The 16,784-nt window shown below is 40.4% G+C and overlaps 1 protein-coding gene across 2 annotated transcripts in view; it reads left to right on the forward strand.

Annotated features, from left to right (window-relative positions):
• The first annotated feature begins 5,663 nt into the window (after positions 1-5,663).
• The window catches only part of Ccdc93 (coiled-coil domain containing 93), an 85,380-nt gene continuing 74,259 nt past the window's right edge, over positions 5,664-16,784 (forward strand). For both annotated transcript variants that reach the window (XM_058583284.1, XM_046456828.2), the window contains exons 1-3: positions 5,664-5,854; positions 10,640-10,753; positions 11,758-11,852. In XM_058583284.1, coding sequence (XP_058439267.1) covers positions 5,813-5,854; positions 10,640-10,753; positions 11,758-11,852 — 251 coding nt within the window. In that variant the 5' untranslated portion in view covers positions 5,664-5,812. The remainder of the gene's footprint in view (positions 5,855-10,639; positions 10,754-11,757; positions 11,853-16,784) is intronic.

The following is a 16,784-nucleotide window of genomic DNA, read 5'->3' on the forward strand; positions in this document are numbered from 1 at the left end:
GGTACTTCAAATAGGCTCTCGTGTCATTTTTTGATGTGATTATTTGTTCATCCCAAGTTCCGTTTTGTTCCTGTATGTTTGAGCCAGCTTTTTCACTGCTGCAACTAAGAGACCCAACCAGAACAATTATAGAGAAGAAAAGTTTATTTGGGGGTTCACAGTTTCAGAGGTCTTGGTGCACAGACAGCTGGCTCCACTCCTCGGGGCTCCAGGTGAGGCTGAATATCATAGCAGAATAGTGTCAAGGGGAAGTAGCTCATGTGATGATCAGGAAGCAAAAAGAGAGTATAAACATGTACCTCATAGCCACATCTCCAGTGACCTACCTCCTCCAGTCATACCCCACCTGCCTCCAGTTACCACCTGGTTAATCTCATCAGGGGATTAATCACTGATTGGGTTAAGACTCTCACAACCCCTTTGAAGTCTCTTGCATTGTCTCACACATGAGCTTTGGAGGGATACCTCACACCTGAACCATAACACTGTACTCAGCGCTCTTCAGGCAGAGGATTTAGGGTGTTTCTGGCATTTGGAGGGATAATTCTTCTGTGTGCCTTATATTAGGCTATGGTGTGCCCATGATGCTTAATCACCTCCAAATATGCTCCCAACAAACACTGACAGTCACAGGACAGGGGCTTAGCTGAGCTTGGCTCTCAGGTCTGCTCCATTCTCTCCTGTCTGATTCCCTTCAAGGGCCCAAGCAGAAGAAGCCGTGGTGGCCTGGGTATGTTCTTGCAGTAGATGGCACTAGCATGAGAGAATGAAGGAACATAGCACGATCATATATCTGCCCACATTCCTCTAGTCAAAGAAATTCTTACGACTCAATGTCAATGCAGGAAGTTTGCCATCTGTAACAGATGAGTGCTAAATGTTGGTAATACCCCTGCTAAGGTGTGAATGTTTGTATTCTGCTAAAATTCATAGGTTAAAATTCTAGCCCTTGAGTTGATGGTATTAGGAAGTGGGACCTTTGGAGGGGATCAGGGCTCTGCCTTCATGAATGGGATTAAGGGCCTTATAAAAGGGACCCCAGAGAAGTCTCTCACCCCATCTGTCATGGTCATTTAAGGTCACAGTGAAAAGCAGCCCACCTATGAGAAACAGTCTCCCACCAGACACTAAATCTGATACTGTCTTGATCTTGGATTTCCCCACCTCCAGAACTGTGAAAAATTAAGTTCTGTCGTTTAGAAGCCACCCACCTTACGGAATTTTGTTACAGTATCCCCAACAGACTAAGACAACTTCCCAATCACTGTAGAACTCCAAATGCCCCTTGTGTTCCCAGTCACTCCTCTCACCTCTATTTAGAACTCTTCTTGATGCCTGGCACACAGTAAGCACTAAAGGAATGGATATTTGATGAAAAATAAACTTTGCCAAATTGCCTTCTAGTTCTGTTGTGAAAACTCAATGACTAGGGAGTGCTATTGGCATTTGTTTAAATGTCCTCAAAATATTAATTATTTCTTCCATGCAAAAAAGATCATTCATTTTCATTTTTAAAATGAGGCTGAGAATTTTTTTCCACGTGTTTAGTGACAATTTCCTTCAGGAATTCTCTATTCAACTCTCACGCTCATTTTTCTATTGAATTTTCTCTTCCTCATTTGTAAGGTTTCTTGTCACAGGTAATGAACATTTTTTTCCAGTTTGCCTTTTAAATGTTTTAATGATGTTTTGACAGGCATACATTGTTAATATTTATATAGCCTCATCTCTCACCCTTTTCTTTTTGTGGACTGCTAAAATATTTTCACAGGCAACATGTTGCACCAAATGAATATACTGTAATATATTTAATTATGCCCTTACTGTGGTCTGTTTACATGGTTTTCAGGTTGTATTAGTCATCTTTTCATTGCTCTGACCAAAATACCTGACAAGAACAACTTAGAGGAGGAAAAATTATTTTGAATTATGGTTCCAGAGGTTCAATCCATTGTTGGCCAATTCCATTGTTCTTGGCCCAAGATAGACAGAATAGCATGGTGGTGGAGGAGTACTGCTCCGCTCTAGGGAAGATGAAACTTTCCAGAGAATGGCCCCAGTGACCCACCTTCTCTGGCCATAACCCATGTGCCTACAGTTACCACCAGCCAGTTTATTCAAAGTAGGATGGAAGCAGCTCTCACAATCCCATCATCTGAATGTTCCTGTATTAGCACCAGAGCTTTGGGGGGACACTTCATATCCAAACCATAACACAGGTTTTTCTCGCAGTAATATTCTGACGAAGATCTCTGTACATAAATCCTGAGTAGAAGTATCATATTCAAGGATATTTAAGTTCTTGTATATTTGCTAAATTACTATTCAAATCCTACTCCCCAGGTGCCATGACTCAGATCCTCAACCCACAGAAATCACATTGTAGATCCCCTTACATCATGACCCACCCTAGATCCTCACATCCCAGGCCCTGCTGTTGAAGCCCTTACAGGTCAGCTTTGTATAGCAGGAAACAAGGAGAGAAGGCTGAAGGCCGATTGTCTAGACAGAGAAGCTGTCCAGAACACCTCAGATGCTTCTTCTGCTGAGAATTCTTTTCCCTGGGGTCTCTTCATTGTATCTGCTTGGGAATGACAAGGGACAGTCCTATACTGGCCCCTTCCTCTAAAAGAGATTCTGACTCCAGCTATGCTCTATCCTGCTATACAGTTTTTCCTCCCTTAATAGCACTTATTTTTACCCAATATTATCTTATTAATTTAGATACTTAATTTCTTTCACCAATTGTCTAATTGGTTGGCTGCAATATCTCCAACACCAAGAACAGTTTCTGGCACAAACTCTTGTCAAATTGGCTGCTCACTGGAATCCCCTGTATTGGCTTAATAATACACTTGTCCTTCCCTTATAAGCAATGCTTAATTATTAAATCTCTTGAGCAAGAATGTTATTGTTTTCTCTGAAATTAAGAATGTAGCAAATATTCTCAAGCATGTATACTCACTGCTGTGTAGTGATTCCTTGTCAAATTCTTTTTAATGTAGAGTGTGGTTGTGAAAATTATGAAAATGATTGAATCTTGTTAATTAAACTATCATTTTTTTTTAGAAAACATACTGGAAGAAATCATCCAAGTGTGTGTGTGTGTGTGTGTGTGTGTGTGTGTGCATGCTAAGTTGTTTTATCTTCTGTCTAGAAGTAGAGGGTATTTAAGTCAGTTTCCAACACCTGGCCTCTATTATTTTCCTGTAGAAATGCTAAATATAGGATGATACATGGTAAAATTTTACAACCTTAACAATAGATCAGCATACAATTAAAAATTTTTAGGAAGAACTCATTTAACCTAAAGACTTAGACTACTTAAGATTTTGAATTTTCTGTGCCACTTTGATCTATAAAGAAACATACTGTACTCATAAGGAAGTCACCATTCACTATTGTATTATATAAAATGCATATATCATAAGGGAAAAATATCCATTGTTCATGTCTCTCCCCAGACTACTGAAATCAGACACTCTGAGAATAGAACTAAATGATTTCAATGGACTAAAAAACTTGAGCCGCTGACACAGAAGGAACTCAGTAATATTAATGGATGGATGGATGGATGGATGGATAGATGGGTGACTAAAAGTACACTGCAAATCAGAAAATCTTGCTTCAAATCATAGCATAGTCACCTACATGCTGTGGGACTTAGGAGTGTCACTCTACTTTTCTGAATACCCATTGTTGTACTAGATATCTTCTAAGGTCTTCCTTTTTTAGGATTTCATGATTCCTCTTCTTGGTCATAGCAATAGCCTAGAGTACTAGGACTGGCAAAGGCCTAGAAGCACAAATGATTGAGATTTTATAGAAATCTTCATCCAGGGTAAAGGTGATCCTAACAGAGGGTTTTTTATTATGACAACCTGTATTTGTGAGGATCTGGAGAATGATATTGAAAGAACATCACATGATTTGTACTGAATGTATGAGAAAAGGATATAATGACTGATTCCTAATCCCCCAGATAGCCCACAAGGGAGACAGAAAGTGTATTGGGGTACCTGCAGCCAGAGGAAAGGGAGTACAATGCATTTATTTGAGATGTTCCTTACAAATCTCCTCTGTCACCATTCAAGATCTTCTACAAGACTCTGCAGATTTTCCCCTCTTAAATATGTGTTGCTTCAGCTTTCTTGACCGCTATCTGACATCTTCAAAAAAAAAAAAAAAAAAAATACTGGGACAGTTTTTTTTTTTTTCTGGGAAAGTCAGTTGCTCATCATTATTTAAAACTTCGCAAAGGCATTTATAGCAGAGGACCTGTGGTGTAGCCTCTCTGAGTCCTGTTATTCTCTAGGCCCTTTCCACTGGGCTATTTTATATACAGTTAGTTAGGCTCATATGCTTTATAAGATTTTGCTATTTGTCTTAAGGCTCTGTTTACCCTGAATGGCCACAAATGATCATCACTCTCCATTCCCTCTCAACCTATACCATTTTAGTGAAGGACAGTTTTAAGGTTAAAAAAAAAATAAAATATTTGGGGAGTTTTGAGTATAGGAACCCTGGAAATTGAGTTTCATTGGTAGGTGAGAGTGAGATGTTCTACAACCCAGACAGGAGAGTTTCCATTACTTGAATATTTAGATTTGTCAAGTAATTTCTCAAGTAACCTGGGGATTGGAGGATGGCACACAGTTTTATGAATTATTTGCTACCTACATTTAAGAACAAAATGATGTCTTTAGGGCCTGTTGACTTTTGTGCTTTGGTTCCAGACAAGTCTCTGTTGTCAGGACAAACTCCAAGGAGAAATGCAAAAAGCGCAGAGAATTTTTTCAAGGGGAAACATTTATTGAGTAATTAAAAAAAATATATGGTAGGGATGCAAAGAGGAAAAAAAGCAAACACAAAACCTCTTTGATTTCAATCAGTTTATAGTCTCACTCTTCCCACTTCTCAGTAAGGATCACTCTGTCTTCATCTCTTAAAAAAAGAGAAAGAAAAAATGCTGGGTAAACCCTTACAGAGCTGTAGCACGCTCATCAGAGGGACAACCCTTTATATAGCTGCCATCCTCTGGGACAGACAAAGAGTGTATCATACGTAGCAGCTAAAATGACTCCAACGCAGGATTCATATTCTCTGAGATGTCCTCCTCCTAGGAAGACCCAGAAACCCGGGCTGGGGAAGAGCTGAAGCCCGGGAAGGCAGAGGGCATTTTCCCAGCGGGTTTCCCGGGAACTAGATGCCACTGGATGGGACGCTGTGGAGGGCAGTGGGCATGAAGAATCCCTTCTTCGGGGGCCCCGTCCCCTGTTTCAGTTGCCGAGAAACTTGCCCAAGTGCGCCCTAGTCAGAGCTGGAACTCGGCCGGGATCTGGTTTTCCTAAACTCATTGGTGCTCGAACTCTGACTCTGAAGCTAGGGAGCTTCCGAAGTCCGGCTTGTGGAGACAACCGGACCCAACTGGGACACCCGATGCTTAGAAAAGGACGGAAAGGGAACCGAGATGCAAAATATCCTTAAGATGCAAGAAGACTTCATTAAACTTTCATTAAACTTCTCGGGACAAAAATCAGAGACCCAGCGATAAGCTCTTGAATCAAGGAGGTACTAGAGGTCCAGGCTCCGCCCAGCCTCGCCTTCGCGCAGGCCCAGTCTCTCCGCGCTGCGGTCCCAACGCGCATGCTCCGCCCGGCCTCAGCGCCCCGGGCCGGCGGCGTCGGCGGCGGTAGCGGCCGTGGAGGAAGTTTCCGTTTTGCGCTCCACCCCGGTAGCAGCTTAGCTGTGGGGACAACTTCCTCCCTACGCGCGGCGGGCTTAGCTACCGCCCCACGTCACCCCCCGGGTCATGGGGTTGCCCAAGGGTCCGGAGGGCCAGGGTCTTCCAGAGGTAAGGACCTCTCTCTCTCTGTCACGCCGGGGTTCCTGAAGAGAGGGCCGAGCCGGGGGGGGGGGGGCGGAGGGTGGAGAGGGGCCTGGGGTGGGTTGGGTGCGCCCCAACCCATTCCCCGGGTGTGTCCACTCTGGGGAAGCACTGGCCCTGACCTCGGAGGAGGGAGAGCAGGTTCCCTTGCGTGGCGAGGGGGCTGCGGGTCCGTGGGGCCAAAGTTAAGCGGCTCCCGGGTCACCTGGGACGGAGGGGGCCTTCCTGGCCGCACACCTGATCTAACGCAGCTGCACGTTCCGCAGTGCCGGGGATTCCACCACTCTGGGTCTCCCCACCACTCTGGGTCTCCCAGACATTCTCGCCCACCCTCTGTGCTGCAGGGCTCGCCCTAGACTGCTAAGCTCAGGAGTCACGAGACTTGGGCTTCTGGACTGTCCGGGCTTGGGCTGTGCAAAGGGCGGTGACCTTGGGGGGCCCACCCGCTCACTCCAGGTATGCCGGGTCCCGGCGGCCTACCCCACCCATCCAGCGGTCGGGAGCGAAGGACCCTCTCCTTGCATTTAACCCCATTTCGGGCGGCGAGAGGAAGTTTGGGAGCACTCCGCTCACTGGGGTTGTGACGGGATGGGGCTCACTGGGGTTGTGACGGGATGGGAACGCGCTTTCCTGATGGTGTTGTGTGGCCAGGGACCAAGCCCCAGCTGTCCATAAACGTTGCTGCTCCTCCAGAAAATAGCAGGTGCTTTTTCAAAGGTGTTTGTAATTAAGTGCTGAGTCCTAGGAACAGTGGTTTCTCTGTGTGCTTCCAGTTTGGGAGTAAGGAGACTGTGTGCTTCGTCTTCTGGTTGCATATATTTAACTACGTGGTTTGCATTTGTTTTCCCTTCCAGTTGATTTACTCAAAAGCTAGTATAGTTTACTAGATTCCAGAGAGAAATGGAATCCACCCACGCTGCATCTTTACCCTCTTCCTAAGCTTCTAAAGTAGGCACTTGGCAGGGGGACTGATTTCTTAACATGGTGAGTGTTCCCTTCACATTTACCCTCCTGTGACCAATCTGGCTTCTCTGTGCCCCTAGTTCTTCCATCCCACTAATTAAAGAATCACTATTTTCTGTGTCCAGCTGCTGATGGAAGTGATGGAAGGACTAACATAGTCATCAGTGTGTGTTCCCAGAATGCAAATCCATTTTGTTATCTTAAGAGAACCTAGCAAGTGTAATATTGTCAGAATTCCTGTATTAGGTAAATCCTTACACCCATGTTGCTTTGATTTCACCCGAAATTGTAAAGAATAGGATCTGTATTGTGATAGTTCAAGTTTTCTTCTTTGCCGTTTTTAAATTCTAGGCCTCTATTAAGTTTTTATGTTGGCTTTTGTTGTAGCATCTTCCTTAAACCTTCCAACTTCCCACAATATTACCAATGTGTGTCTTTCTAAAATAATTCCCAGTCTGCTCCTGTGTGTCCTTTGTTATCCCTTCAGTGACTGCTAGGAGACCAGGTCTGATTTGTCATTCATTTCCAAGAGCCTAAGACAGTTCCCCACAATTAAGAAGAAGTCAGGGTGAATATAACAACTTAGTACTGAAAAACCAGTCTTTTATCAAGCAGTTACTAATTCAGTTGATATATGAAATTTTTAACACTTTACTGTATGTATGTGAAAGATACAAAGATAACCACACTTGGCCCTGCCTTCCAGGCAAAGCAATTCAAACTTTATTGGGCCTGTTTTAAGAGCTAGCATTCATTCAACTTTAGCAGAATTTTAGTTTTAACTGCTGGGTATATTAATTATCTTGGTGACTTTTTATGAATTCAAGAAGGGTAATTGTATTCCTTGTGTATTTAGCTAGTGGTCCTCTTCCATTTTGTTTCAATGTTAATCTGCAAAGAAAATTTGGAGTCAGACATCCTAGTTCCAGTGTCTTCTGCCAAGAAGTTCTTTCACAGGTTTTAGTGCAAAAGTGCACGTCTCCATTCTGGGTATAGACCCTGTGTTTTCATTGGGGTGCTCTGTGGGTGTTTAGATAAAATTTGAGGCAGAGATTACCCACCCGTTATCTAATGTCCTCTTTTAGAATTGTTTCATGATTAAAAATGATTGAACAAATAAAAGGTTTCTATTTTAAACCCTAGGAGTTTTAAGAAAATATTTATTTCTATCATCATTTATTTATTTATATATTTATTTTCTTTTTCTGCTCTGTCTTCCTGAGAGTAGTTCTTTTTATCTTTTCTTTGATCTCTTTATTTGATGTTTCTCAGCCATCACAGATCTTTCTGCATACGAGAGAGGGAAAGAAAAGTGGCGCAGGACTAATCTTACACACAGACCTAGGATAGGCAGCGGGTTTATTGTCAGGAGCCTGACAAGGCTGCTCTGCAAAAAGAGGGACTACCGCAGCAAGGAGAGAGAACAGCAGCAACTCCCCCTTGAATGTTACCTTTTATAGGCTAGAATCATGACCGCACACCAGGGGAGGGTTTGGTCTTGACTGACATAGTAAGCATCCCCTGATCTTGTGGAAGGCAAATTTGTTTCTTGGGAACAGAAACAGGCAATTTTCCTATCTCAGAGGGGGAACAGGAAAACCGGCATGTCACTTTATCTTCTCAAGGAGAGAACAGGGTAACCAGTACGTCTCCATCTCAGGGGCCAGTAAGTTGTCTCCTATCTCTCAATGAGAGAACAGAGAGAGACCAACATGTCTCTAGGCCGGTAGGTTTTATCTCAGGCTACTTTCCATTTCTAGGGAATAAGAACACTATTCATAAAGTGGGAGTGGAGAAAAGGAAGATGGCTGCAATTATGCTAACAGAGAGAAGTTGTGAATAAATAATACTACTTCATTTTTATAAATGCACTAGGAACTAGTGAATGCTAATCTTTAGAAACTTTAACAGGCTGAATAGAGGGTCATTGGAGAAGTGAGGATGGATGAAATGAGCTGTGGTCCAAAGTTGTCACCTCTCCCAACCCAATCCTATGCCATCTCAAAGGATTATCAGTCATTTTAATAATTTTGTGTTCAACTTCACATTAATATCTATTCTCCCTTTCCTGGCAGTTTGTACTTCAGTTTGTACTTAAGTGTAAACTTGACTTTCTATTATCAGCATCCTGACTATGAAAACATTTTAATACATGATTGGTTTAGGTCATGCACTTTATGTAATGATTGAGTTTGTCATTCCTTATTAAATAAGTATGTCCTTTGAACTGAATGTTATTTTGATATAGTGGAATAAACACACATGTGTAATATATAGCTCCTCTCCTGAACCAGATAATATTCCAGTGGGAAAGACAGACATGTACATAACATCAGACAGGTCACTCAAGAAAGGCTGATACTTAATTGTATGAATGACATGAACTATACACAAGATGCAGGTGTAGAAATGACCATTTCTGGCTGTATTTGTAAGAGGTGGCTTCTAATAGGAGCTAGAATTTGAAGGTGATTTCTGAATGGTTAGAGAATATCAAGGGAAGGTGGATGGTGTGAATAGTAAAGAAACTGGAATGTGCATGCTTTTGTCAGTTGGCCATAGCCATGTTCAGGTTGTTTTATTTATTCATTTTTTTTGGAGGGAGTGCAGATAAAGAATGAAACTGGAAAGATAAGTTACAGCCAAAGATCTAAGTGCCAAATCAAGAAATTTGGAGTTTATCTTATAGATGTAGTACATAATAGGCATTGTAATAGGACTGTGAGAAGTGTTAAAAGAGGGGTAATGTGAAAGCTTTAAGAAAGGCTGAGCTAGACAAAATAACAGGGAAGAAAGATTGAGAGGAAGTGGCAATAACGATGGCATCGAATGTGAATTAAAGGGGAAGATAAATGTGAGATGCATACTAAAGAAAGATTTGACAGGCATTGTTTCATAGGGGACTAGTAAGAGATGAGAATGAGAATTTGAACATGTGTTGTATTATATAGAAAGGTGGTTTTTGATTTTCTACAATAATAGAAGAGCGGAAAGGCAGTTCATAAAAGTAAAAGTGCTAGAATATTTAGGCAAATTTAATAAATATTAATAAATACCTGGGTGAGGAGGCATAGAAATTGAAAATTTTAAATGAAATCTCAATTTACACATAAGATTAATTAATTATTTTTAAGTAATTCTATTTGGTGGTAATAATGTATTATAATATATAATGTAACTGTAGTAACATTTAACCCTTTAATATATCTGGGCTGAAAGCCTTCCTTGTATTTGTGTTAAAGATGAAAAAGGGAAGTGCAGAAAGGGATATATGTTTTAATTTCCTCCTTTCTTCCTACTTTATCAGTAACTTCCCAGGCCTGAATGAATATAAAGTTTAAAACAAAAACAAAATACCTTGTTATTATGTGCATGGAGTTTATAATCTAGTTGAGAAACCCATCAAGATAGCTATGTGTTGAAACCAGGTGTGGTGACATAGACCTATGATCCCAGGTACTTTAGGAGTTCAAGGCCACCCTGGGCAACATAGAAAAACCACTGTCTCAAAAAAGAAAGAAAATTGCATTTAGAGAAAAGGGGGGTGATGCACTGTCATTTCTCCCTCTACCTCTGATGACCAACAGCTCATTGAGGGAACCCTCTTCTTGGAGACTCTGGCAGCACTTCTACAAAGTTCTCTATTACACTTCTAGAATTTTCAGAGCGAATCCAGTGCAGCAATTTAGCCAGCGTCACTGAGCAACGAGATTGTGGCACTGGGGATATGATTGGCTCTGGTTTATTTAAGGTAGCCTTTACCAGCAACACTTGTACTTTTTGTTCTAGGTGGAAACTAGAGAAGATGAAGAACAAAATGTGAAGTTGACCGAAATTTTGGAACTCTTAGTTGCAGCTGGGTATTTCAGAGCAAGAATTAAAGGCTTGTCACCTTTTGACAAGGTAAGAGGAAACCTTTCTAACCATTAAGGGTGGCATAATTAACCATGGCAAAAAAAGAAGCAACAAACTATGCTTTTACTTCCTCTGTTTCCATTCTCCCTGATACAAATTTATTGTGGAAGTTTTCAAGCTTCCTTTTCAAAGAAATTAATGATGAGTCAGTAGATATACTTGAATTCCTTTTCTGTGCACAGTTTTAGGAAATACAGACAGGCAAAAGAAATTGTTTTTCTGTTAAAGGAATTTACAATTTGGGGATTATAAAGTTTAGGTAAGAAAATAATCTGTATTTAATTTGTATTTTATTGAATATCTCACATGAATATAAAGCAGAACTAAAAAATCGCCATTGTTTTTTTTTTTTTTTCCTAATATCAAGTTGTATCTGAAAAGGATTTTGTTTCAAAATGGGTTTTTAGTGTAGATTCATTTGCATCTCAGAAACTCTGTAAACAGAGTAGGGATTCTTATTTTCATTAAGTAGATGAGTGTGACAAGATATATAGAAATTGTGTAATGAGCCATAAAATCTCAGCCTTGATGCCTATATGCCTGGTCTATAAAACACATGATTCCTCTGGATCTAGCACTTGCCTAAACTGGGTTGAGAAATCTCTCAGCTGAAAATCAATGTCTGACACCTTCACTATAAAGAGGATCTATGTATAATATGCCCATAATGTCTGACACCTTCACTATAAAGAGGATCTATGTATAATATGCCCATGTAATAATAAAAGTCAACTTCTCATTCACATTAACAGCACTTAAAGTGGCCAGTAGCTACTTACTGGGCATTGCAGACAGAGAACATTTCCAACATTGCAGAAAGTTTTATTTAACAGTGCTATTTTAGATGAATTGTAGTAAGCAGGGCACATTCTCTCTTTAAAGATATATAATTTTCTGTGTTAATGGATCTGTAATAATTATTTATAATTTATTTACCTTCTGCTTATTACCTGAGCTAGAAAGAGAAAACAAGTATTTTCTTTTTTGTACAGGTAGTAGGCGGAATGACTTGGTGTATCACTACTTGCAACTTTGATGTAGACGTGGATTTGCTCTTTCAGGAAAACTCTACAATAGGTCAAAAAATGTAAGTTATTAGGGTTTGCCATGGAATAGCCTAAAGCAGGGAAGAAGGGACTTTCTTGAGGGTAATTATGTAGTAACTATGTGTATATATTCACATTCCTTTTCATTTCTCATGTTATATTGTTTGCATTTATTCTTAATGTAAACTTTAAATGTTTACCTGTGGGTCATCTCTTAATATTTTTAGCTGTAGATTGTAGATTGGTTACTTTTCACCATCCAGCCTCTCTGTTTTTGTTTTTTTCATTTCTGTTATTGTTTAGTTAGATAATACAAACTAATGGCATTAAACTAAGGAAAATAGCAACTGGGTCAGATAAATCGTATAGAAGATATTCAAAGTGTGTTGTCCAAAGCCATATGTGATTTTTTCAGAACAAATTGTTCTTGCCATTTGCATCTTTGTAAGAAATAATTAAGAGCAGGCAGTAAACCTTGTCTCTTCTCTCGGTGAACTGACCCTTCTTGGGTTCTGTAGTCATCTTATTTGTCCTTGATAATGTTTCTTATTCTGAAGTCTACTAAGTCTGATATTAAAATAGCTAGTCTAGCTTTCTTTTGATTAGCATTTGCTGGCATACTGTTTACATTATTTATTGTAATTTTTGGTTTTATTTTTAAAGTTGCTTTCTTTTAGGCCTCATGTATTTCACCCTTTCTTTTCTATCCATTCTGATAATCTGTGTGTTTCAATTGGGAAGTTTAAACTACTTACATTTAATATATTTATGATATGGTGGAGTTTAAATCTACTGCTAGTTGTTTTGTATATTCCATTGTTTGTTTTCTTCCTCATCTTTTTCTTCTACCTTCATCTGCATTGACTTGGTGATTTTCTGTGACTCTGTTCTACTCTTTTGGCTTGCTAATTGTATTTCCTTTTCAAAATTCAATGACTGCCTTAATATTCATAACATAAATTTCTAATATATCTACCAATCTTCTAAAAATATTGTATTATTTCCCATATAAGGTAAGAACCTTACAGCACTATACTTCTAAATCCTTCTTACCCTTTGTGTTATGTGATCATTTTCAGTGTTGTAAACTTCACAGTACATTATTACTGTTTTTACTTTAGATCAGGGGTCAGTAAAACTTTTCCATGAAGGTCTAGATAGCACATATTTTAAGCTTCATCTCTGGTTTCTGTCACAGAGGCTCAGCTCTGGTTTAGTGTGAAAGTAGCCATAGACATACATGAATGAACTAACTTTTGAGGTTCCCCTACGTGCCAGAAGCTTGTGCTTCATATACGTCATTTTAATTTTCATTACAGCAGATATTATTCCTGTTCTACAGATGAAACTGAGGCTAAAAGAAGCCAAGGTCACCCAGCTCATATGTGAAGTCATTTAAAGTTCAAGTTATTTCTAATTTATTTTATATATTAGAGTTTCTAGTGACTACTTAATTTATCTCTTCCCAAATACACTGATTGGGTGAAATTTGACTAGGAGGAGGAGATTCTTTCCCTTCCCATTGCCTCTGTTGTGTAAGGCAGAGCCACATTCTACCCTCCACTGAGAGAAGACAACATGGGCACCTTGCTGGAGATTTTACCGGTGGGCTCCATGCTGTCTTTCATATCCCACCAGGGGCTTGACTATTTCATTGGATACCTAGTTCTGCTTCTACAGCTGCCACGGAGCAGCTGTGACCTTGTGCAGGCTACTCCTCAGTTCACTTAAATATAAGAAGTGTATGAGCTCATATGCATACTCATTAATTTTTTAAGCCTTTCACTCCCCAAGAAAAAACATTTTTAAAAGGATTGAAGATGGTTGGGGTATAGCTTAGCTGGTAGAGTGCTTGCCTCACATGCACAAGGCTTTGGGTTCAATCCCTAGCACCCGACACACACACACACACACACACACACACACAAAAGGATTGAAGATGGCTTATAAACATGCATATGAATTGGTGATAGTGGAAAAGTGAAGCAAAGGTAAAGGGGGGAAAATTTGACAAAAGGCACAATCCCACATGAAGGATGATCCACAAAATGCTTTGTTTTCCTAGGATCATTCAAAGGTTTGGCCTTAAATCTTTGGTAACCAATGAAAAGAAAAACATGATAAATTACCTGTTCATAGTAGACATATAATAGAAGGAAAATCAGTCCTTGAGATTTGGAAAAATTTGTAGTGCTAAGACCAAAGGACATCTCTCAAGGATCCTTATTAAAAAGAGCATTGATTAGCACAGCATACACGCTCATTAATATCTAACCATGAATAACTGGGCTTTACATCCCTAACATCTGCCCTTCTAGAACACTGGTGTCTCATCAAGCCACCTGTAGTGAAAGGTCCTTCCCAGGAGGTAATGCATAAGTTCAGGCATGTGACCATGCTCTCCCCTGTTGGGCAAATTCCAGAGGTAGATTTTTATTCTTTTTTGTTTTTATTATGTAGGTGTTATATCCATGAAGTAAAAAAGATTCAAATACTATAAAAGGGAGCAAAACAAAAGCTATATCTCTTTCCTTTCCCATTATACATTCCAGTTTTATTCCCTGGAAATAACCATCTTGAACTATTTAAATTCTTCGCAGTGTTGCTTTACAGCTCTTAACTACAATTGTGTCTTTTTCATTAAAGTCTGATAAAAATAGGAAATTAGCTCACTTACATTCCTTGCTGCATCCCCTTCATCTTCTATCTTCCAGTCTTTTAATTACTACCTATTTGTGGTTGTCTGTACAATTTTGTACTACTTAGACTTCTGTTTCTTAATCCACTAACATAAGATAGTTTCTCCTGGATTCTAACTATTTGCAGTGTACATTTTTGTGTCTCTGTTTTCCCTTCTACCTTTGGCTACCATCTATCAACATTACCTTTAAAATGGTAAGAGCATAAGGGCTGTGCCTGTAGCTCAGTGATGGAGCACTTGCCTAGCATGCTAGGCCCTGGGTTCTATCCCCAGCATCACAAAAACAAACAAAAATGGTAAGGGCATGATATTTATAATAATTAAGTTGTTCATACTTTATTTACAAGTAGGTTCTAAAAGTAAATCTATAATAATTTTTTATAGTAACTAAGGACTGTGATGGGATCAGAGAGAGGAAAATATTATCTGGACCATAATGATACTGTTTAAAGGAGAAACAGTTGAATTGAGTCTCTCAATTTATTCACTTGACAAATGTTTATTGAGTCCTTACTATTGGTCAGGCTACTACCTATTCTGGGTGCTTTGGATACATTAATGAAAAATGTACTGCCCTCTTTATAATCTAGTAGGGAAAGACAAAGCCAGTGAGGAGTATGGAGAGATGCTGGGTAGGAAGCGGTTCGGGTTTTATGTAGGGCAGGCACTATAGGAGGACATGGGAGCTAGGACTTGAGGGAAAAGGCTTCCAGGCAAGGGCACCCATGTTCCAGGCACTTGCACGTGCATTTTATTATTTAACCTTCCCAACAGCCTTTGAATAGGCAGGACAAGAATTATCCCTGGTTTTATGGAAACTGAGGAACCACATGACTTTCAGTAAGTTCCAGAGTGGGTGGTGGAACTGGAATTTAGATCTAGGTTTAATTCACTCTTTCAAGCTGCAGTGGAGGATAAAATTCTGAGTACTCTTAATAAAAGGAGTCAGATTAATTGCCTATAATGACAAGTGGGTAGGTTAAACCCTTAGGCTATTAAACCTGCCTGGTGACCTCTGCAGTTGTCCCTTTTCTTAATTTTTAGGAATTTGAAGGATCCATCCTGAGTCCAGGGAGGAGTGGGGGCCAGTGGCTTTCTATGAGAAGGCTTCCTATCCTCCCTTGCCTTGCCTGCCTGTGTTTTCTTCCATGCCTCACCTCCTGGCAATGTAAATGCCTTCAGCTGCTTTCACCTGCACTGAGACTGTCCAGATTTGGCAGTAATTTCTGGGAAGTGAGTTTAAGAGGGTTGTAAAAGAGGTGATCTTTTATGAACCAGGCAAGCAGTCTGGCTGTGAGGAACAGCCAGAGGCAACCCTGCCTGAAGGCAGAGGGTTAAAGTGCTGGTGTTGGGATTTTAAGCTACTGAATGGATTCCCAATGATTGCTGACCTTGTGCACGCTGCTGGGTCTGCAGCCACTAGAGGGAGTGCTCCTCCTGCTGAACTAAAATGTAACTAAGGCAAGGTTGTGTTGGTATTACCCCCTGGTGCCTGCCCTGGGTGAGCAAAGACTCAGAGCCAGCATTGCTGCCCATATGTATTTGCTAAGCTTGGAGAGTGTGTAGCAGCTAACCACTCTTGTCTCCTGTCACAAAGAAATCAGGAAACAGGTGTGGAAATCTGATGGAGATCAAAATGAACAATAAAGCTTATCAAAGAGAAAGCCTTAGATATATTGCCAAGTGGGTTTGTTAATCCTTTCTTACTAAACCATCCCAAGCCTCAGGCAGACCTGGTCAGCCATAGACATAGACGTTTGCACTGGAGCGGCCACACATTTCATGATATGCGTGTCCTGAAGATAGATACTGAGAAAATAAGACCACAGGAGTGGCTGAGAGCCACAAGATGATGTCCTTCTTCCTCCAGGCCTTCTAGATCAATTCCTTTCCGCCTCTCTTCTGTTAATGAAGTGGAGTGAGAAGGAGGCAAAACATTACCTCAAAAGTTTCCCCTAGAAGATGGATGCTCCTTCCCTTTGTGAAAGTGCTGTGGAACATTTGTCACCCCCTTCCCATACTTTTTCTCATAACATATTGGAATCGATATTTGATCTGATGATTAATGGGATATGTCTGTCATATTCATCAGTTTTAACCCTAGATCCACCTCCTTAAGCTACTTTCCAGACACCAAACTCTGTGTCTTGGTGTTCTCTGGAGGCCATTTCCTGGAGGGTTGCTTAGCTTTTGCCTCTAGGTCACTTTGTTCCTGTTAAGACTAAGAGCATGAAACGTACTAGGGAACAGTGGTAAGAAAATCATCGCTCTC

Source organism: Marmota monax, unplaced genomic scaffold (assembly GCF_021218885.2).
Source record: "Marmota monax isolate L192 unplaced genomic scaffold, Marmota_monax_Labrador192_F-V1.1 WCK01_AAM20220418_F8-fsc00121, whole genome shotgun sequence".
Lineage (NCBI taxonomy): Eukaryota > Metazoa > Chordata > Mammalia > Rodentia > Sciuridae > Marmota > Marmota monax.